General features: G+C 55.8%; 1 protein-coding gene across 3 annotated transcripts in view; it reads right to left on the bottom strand.

The window, feature by feature from the left end:
* Window positions 1-4,050: 4,050 nt before the first annotated feature.
* The window catches only part of FBXL12 (F-box and leucine rich repeat protein 12), an 8,212-nt gene continuing 5,708 nt past the window's right edge, over window positions 4,051-6,554 (bottom strand). Inside the window, exons 2-3 of one of the 3 annotated variants that reach the window (XM_045290405.1) lie at window positions 5,604-5,762; window positions 4,051-5,438 (exon numbers count right to left, since the gene is read on the bottom strand). In XM_045290405.1, the coding sequence (XP_045146340.1) occupies window positions 4,617-5,438 (822 nt within the window). In that variant the 5' untranslated portion in view covers window positions 5,604-5,762 and the 3' untranslated portion in view covers window positions 4,051-4,616. Of the gene's footprint in view, window positions 5,763-6,554 lie in introns of all 3 variants that reach the window. The other 2 variants (XM_004716812.2, XM_045290404.1) reach the window with 2 other exon arrangements.

The following is a 6,554-nucleotide window of genomic DNA, read 5'->3' as shown; positions in this document are numbered from 1 at the left end:
TCCATTGTCGCAAAGAATGGCTGTCACATCACACCCCTTGCTTCAGGATGCCATTCACGCAGCAGGGTAGTGGAGGGGCAATGGGAGCTATAGCCATGCTGTCAGCCCTGCCCCTGTCCTGTCCTTCCTGGCTGGTGACGTGGGTTCCTCAGTTGCTGTCTGTGTCCCTTGATTGCCAAGGTGGTGCTCCATGGGGAGAGGCCATGGAGGGGAGAGGTCATGAAGGGGATAGCATGGGTTTGCCCGCTTGCATGCATAGGGGCTTGCCGCAGGCAGTGGCAGTGCCCACCCACGTTAAAGCAAAACAGTAATTGTCATCAGGAGGGATGCCCATGCAATCCACTTGCTACCGTTTGGCAGGGGTGCCTGGGCAGGGTTTTATTACCCAACCGCCAGGGGACAGGTCTGCACCTTTGCAGCAAGCGGCTGTGGCACCCCCTGCAAGCCTTTAGGCTCTGCTCTGCACTGAAAGACAGTCTCCTCGCTTGTCAATGGCCCAAAGGCCCTGCCATTGTGTATGCCCTTTTCCAACGGAGCTCCTCAGCCACTGGTTTGGCAGGAGCCTGCTCCATGGTGCAGAGCTGGCTGGGTCATTTGCCGGAGTGGGGTTAGCAAGCTGTAGGCCAGTATGTGAAACATGAACCAGAAATGCATCCCCCACAAAGCCCGCTGGTCCACAAGCCCGTCCTGTTTTCTCCATTGTGCTAAGCATGATGTGAGTCCATTGTATGCCACCCAGCTGTCTGTGCATAGGATTATAGGGCTGGCCACAGGACTATCCAGGCCGAGCATTTAGCTTGACGGCCATTGACCCACATACCACCAGAACCGCCTCCAAGGGTTGCCTTGGGCTGAGCTGCCTGTATACCGAGCCTCTTCTGGTACCCTTGCATTTGGGGCTTTCCAGCCTGGGTGGCCCTGAGCTTTGTGGATTGTCTTCCTCGGTGATGTATGTATGTTACTGACCCAAGGAGCTGGTGTAGCTCAGCACTCAGGGGACAAGCTGACAGGGAGTTTCTCTGCTGCAGGTACGTGTGCCACCCCTGCCTGTGGTTGGATGAAACCCTTCACTCAGCTTTCCACTGCATAGTATGTGCATTCAGTCACTGGAATGACCCCTATACCCTTAGGGTAGCTGGAGACTTCCGATTCACATTCCTGCCCTGCGACTTGTCCCTAAAACCTGTATTTGCTGTACGGCCACGTCAGCGGCATGGAACACCTGATCTACCTCATCTGAATTGTGGTGCTGGCGAAGAATATTAAAAGTGCCATGGCCTGCCAGAAGAACCAGCCAATCTGTCGTGGAAGAAGTACAGCCAGAGGGCTCCTTAAAGGGAACGAGGGCAAAACTTCATCTGCCATACTTTGGACATGCTGTCAGGAAAGACTTGTCCTGGGAGGACATCGGGTTTGGTAAAACAGAGGGGCAGCAAAGAAGAGGAAGCTCTTTGACAAGATGGATTGACACAGTGCTGCAGCAAGGGGCTCAAGCCTAAGAACCACTGTGAGGGTGGTGCAGGGCAGAGGGTCGCTATGGGTCGGAACCAACTCAATGACGCCTGACAACGGCATGGTCACCGAGCTCCTTTGGTGACATCTACCAGTTGCAAATGATTGTAGATGGTCCCACAGTTGGTTTTCCTGCAGGACTGTACCTAGTCTCCTCTCCCTTCCACAGTTGGGACCCAAATCCCAGGGGCGTATGCCATCTTTGCTGCCTGTGTTGGGCTGAGTTTTCTAAAGAAAGGAAACCAGTGATGCTCATGTATGTGCCAGAAAGAATTCTGAACCGAGAAAGTGACCCAGCCAGATCCAACTCAAGTCCAGGGATCCGAGACGCCAGCTGGGCCTCCCCAGACTGCAGACAGCTGCCGGTGGATGAAACCAGAGGGCAAAGAGCTGAGCGGTCCCACGCTGGTGAGTGCGGCGTCTGGCTCACTGGGTGGCTAGGATTTCGTGCTCAGAGTCTGACAAAGCACTCGGTCCATGTCAGCTCGTGACCGTCCTGCACGTCCATGATAGGGCAGCGCTGAGCCCTTCCATTCAGCTCTGGCAGAGGCCATGGCTGGGGTGACAGGGCAGGGATCAGCTGTGCCTGAGGTCGTGACCCCACGACCCAGAAGGGCAATGCCCAGGCAGAGTCACTAAGGCTGTTAGTCCCCCACAAGAGTGAGCCTGGAAGGAAGACACCTCTAACTGTGGAGTGCTGTATACAGTTGGCTCCTGCCAGCTAGGGAGAGCCAAGCGGCAAATTTTTACAGGCAAGTTGTTCAACGGTGAGAGGCTTGGAACCAGCCGTTGTTGGCATGCACCAGAGGCATCCATGGGACAGGAAGGCACCTAACACGATGGGCAGACTCTAGAGCAGTGCTTCTCAACCATCCTAATGCGGCCACCCTTTTATATAGTTCCTCATGTTGTAGTGACCCCCCAACCATAAAATTATTTTGCTACTGTGATGAATCGGGCAACCCCTGTGAAAGGGTCGTTCGAGCCCAAAGGGCTCACCACCGACAGGTTGAGAACCCCTGCTAGAGGGCCTCCCCTTCCTGTTAGGTATACACCCCTAGCTTGTCCCCCTCCTGTTATGTGTATGCCTCTTGTACAACCCCTTCCTGTGCGCCCAACTATATAAGCTCGTGCGAATACATTAAACTCTCTCTGCTCGGGCTGGCTCCTGAAGTCATGATTGCTGAGGTGAGCCCTTGCAAGTGTTATCTTGTGTGATGTCTCTTTAATGTACCTCTCAATTACACAACTGCCCCTTAGACCCATTCAGTTGCAGAGGCTGGTCGCCCACATCAGTCCCCCCTGTCCCCAAACAAAAAAAACCCCCATGCCATCAAGTTCCAGCCAACTTAGGGACAGAGTAGAGGTGCCCCTTTGGGTCTCTAAGGCTAAATCTTTATGGGAGCAGCCTCTTCTTTCTCCCAAAGAGCAACCAGCAGGTTCAAAAGGCTGACCTTGTGGTTAGCAGCCCAATGAGTATCCCACTACACTAGGGCCCCTCCCTCTCTGAGTCCCCAAACCAAAAGCTGTTGACTCTTGACTCATAGCAAACCCAACGTAAGCTTTCCAAAGTTGTAAATCTTTACAGGAACAGATAGCTTCATCTTCCTCCCTGGAAGCAGCAGGTGGGTTTGAACTTCCATCCTAGGGATTAGCAGTCCAATGCTTACCCGAAAATAACTAGGTTCTTTTCTCTTTCCCTAGTGACCCCAAGTTTCTCATCTCTCTCCCGCCAGAATGGATCAACTTAGTGCCCCTCATGCCCCAGGCTGGAACTGTTGGTTTGATAACACTGGGAAAATCCACCCAAACCATGGCCATGAAAGGGACCACCCCCTCCCACCGCCTGGCCACTACCAGGCAGTCTGTGTTTCTGAGGACAACTCAAGAGAAGGGAGGGTTTCTCTTGGCCTTGCCAGTGGGTTAGCGTGGACTGTCTCAGCACCTCTCTGATGGGCAAGCTGAACAGACAAGCAAGAGCACCCAACCCAGCCTCTTTTCTCTCAGGGCTGTCTGCCACAGTGGGAACCCACAGGCCTGCCTAAGCAGGGGAACAGAGAGCTCCAGGGCTGGGGCACACACGCCCCACCAGCTCAGAAGTAGCACGTTGAAGATTATTGGCCACCTGAGTCTTTCAAATCATTCAGGCTCCAAGGACAGGAACCCTGAACCATCTGGGAGCCCGTCCGACCTTGTTTCATCCCCCACCCCACCCTGCTCACTTTGCCACAAGTTCGCTCCCACCTCGGGGGCCTTTGTCTTCTCCTCCTGCCTAGCTGTTCCCCGGCCACTCAGCTCATGGAGGGCGGCCGGCCCCTCCCTTCCTCCCTCGCCCGCATCACCCTCCTTCCTGATCTCAAAGGCTCTGAAACGATTCCACGGTCAGTGGCTTTGAACTGCCCCAGGAGAAGGTCAGGTCTGGTCTGTGGCCGCTGTTACCACAGTCCCCAGAGCAGTATGTGGGACAGAGCCAGAGCTCCGGAGACCTTCATTACGAGAATGAACTAGACTACTTTGGGAAAGAAGAGAAAGAAAAAAAAAGATTAGTTTTCTTTAATAGCAAAATAACCTGTGTAGTGGAAAATACAGCATAGAAAATACAACTTTGAACTTTAACACTGATCATCAAACCGCAGTTCTCAGTTGCACTTTCTCTCTGTGCCCCTCCCCTGCGTGTAGATATAAAATGCCATGTGTGGGCACGTGGGAGCACAGGCACACACGGTTCTTAATGGCTCCTAGGAAGGGGGAGAGGGGGTCCCTGACTCTTACCCTACACTTCTGCATCCGCCCTGTCCCTTTGGGAAGGACCGTCTCAGGACCAGAGGCTGGTAAAGAGTAAGGCTTTGCAACATAGCCATGAGGTAGCTATAGTCCCCAGTGGCGGCTGTGGGGACAAGGCCTCAGAGAGGCTGACTGGTGTGACGGAGGCCACACAGCTGGCAATCACAGAGGCAGGCCCCCAGTCTGGAAGCTTCCCTTCTCTCTGCTGCCATGGAGCCTCGGGGCTCCGTCTGGGGATCCGCCCTCTTCAAGGTGCTGCTCTGAGCAACGGTCAAGGCTGGGAAGGGCAGGGCGCCAGGTCTGAGGAGCAGGCAGCACCATCACATCCACCAGTCCAGGGACTCTTTGGGGCAGGCCCTAACGATGACCATACAGTGGGGCAGTCCCTTACACAGGAGCCTCTCGGCCTCCTGGCCCTCCCAGCCCAGCCCCTGCAACTCAAGCACCCTGAGCTTGGGCATGGTGAGGCAGGAGGAGAGGATTTCCGCCGGCGAGGGCATTTCCGGGGTGATGAGCGGGCCCAGCAGGCATAGGCTCTCGAGGGACGGCATGCCCTCCAAGACTGACAGGCCAGGGGCAGAGAGGCCCCTGACGGTCAGCCGGATCTTGCGCACATCTCGGAGGTGGCGGCTGATGGCCAGCAGGGTGCTGTCGGCCGACAGCGTGCAGCCCAGGACCTCCAGTCTCTGCAAGTAGCTCATCTCCTGCAGGCTGGCATCCAGGCCCGTCTCGGTCACTCGGTAGGTGCCGCCCAGCACCAGCGAGCGCAGGGCACGGAAGCGCGTCAGGCCCTGCAGGTGCTCGTCCCGGAAGGCGGGCACACGGTCCAGCACGATGCACTCGAGCAGGGGCAGCACGGTGGGGTCCTGCTCCTTGAGGAGCCAGACCATGGAGATCTCGCAGCTGTGCAGCTCCAGGGTCCGCAGGGTGCAGGGCAGGCTGGTGATGGGCACCATGGTCAGGTCGGCCACGTGCAGGCACAGGCGCCTCAGGTTGGGGCACTTGTGGCCCAGGGCCCTCATCAGGGCGGGGGACAGCTGCGGGGCCTGGGAGCCAGAGAACAGGTAGCCGCCCATCCGCAGGGAGTGGAGCCTGGAGGCCATGTACCGGCGCAGGAGGTGCCACATGACCTTGGGCCGCATCTGTAAGAGCCAGAGAGCAGGGTTATGGGGCCAGAGGAGCAAGGCTCCCAAGGCCCCAAGCGATCCGTGACCCCTCCCAAGGGCAACAAGATCATGTGACCCCACCCTTCTGAATTTTAGGACTTCAAACATAAGCAATGTGGGGAGTGTGGAGGGGGAGCAAACCGCATGGTGCAGGTTCCCGGCCGTGCTACAGGGTCACTATGAGTCGGCACGGAGGACAGCAGTGAGAACCACGGCCAGCGTGAAAGCAGAGCTCCCCACCAGTCCTCTCCTCCCTTTGGAATGACCAGCTCTCGTGGAAACAAGTCAGGCAAAATCCACCTAGGGTAAAATTAAGCCTAGACTTTAAAAAGAAACAACAAAAAAAAAACCTTTTCTCCCCACCCCCCAACATTTTAAAAGCATAGCCTGTGAATTCTATCCCCCCAAGGCCTATGTGTTGTGAATCCTAACATCTAGTACCCGCAATCCCATTTGGAGAGGGGTTGTCTTTGTGACGGTAATCAAACAGGGTTAGTGTAGGGCATGGTGGGTGTTATCTTGCGATATATAAACATCACCACACACACACACACACACACAAAACCCTCCAGCTCACTGCCTTTGGGTCAATTCCGACTCACAGCCACTCAATAGGGCAAGGTGGGACTGCCAGCGGGTTTCTGAGACGTGACTCTCGAAGGGATCGAGAAGTCTCTGCTGTCTCTCAGAGCAGCTGGTGGCTTCCAACTGCTGAGCAGCGCAGTGTGGAACCAATGGTGCCACCGGGGGATCCCGGCCACCCACAGCTAGCTCAAAACAGTAGAAGCCAGGGCTGCTAACTGTCAATGGACTCCAGTCAATGGATGAATCGACTCTCGCTTGGAAAACACGGAGGACACTCGTCCAGTCTGATGGCGTCAACACTGGCTGCAACGTGAAGCAGCATCTCTCTGAGCTAGCCGGTGTGCATGGGGGGGGGCGCTCCCCTGGCCAGCCATCTGGTGGTTTCTAACGAACTTAAAGCATACAGGGCACCTGTTTTGTTTTCAGAGAACGTATGCCTGTGTCTTTGGGTGCACGGGTCTCTCTGGAAGGGTAGGCAGGAAGTGTGCACATCTGTTCCCTCAGAGG

This window comes from Echinops telfairi, unplaced genomic scaffold (assembly GCF_000313985.2).
Source record: "Echinops telfairi isolate 266 unplaced genomic scaffold, ASM31398v2 ScPeMD7_36;HRSCAF=134, whole genome shotgun sequence".
Classification (NCBI taxonomy): Eukaryota; Metazoa; Chordata; class Mammalia; order Afrosoricida; family Tenrecidae; genus Echinops; species Echinops telfairi.
This window is presented reverse-complemented; position numbering and strand designations above follow the sequence as displayed.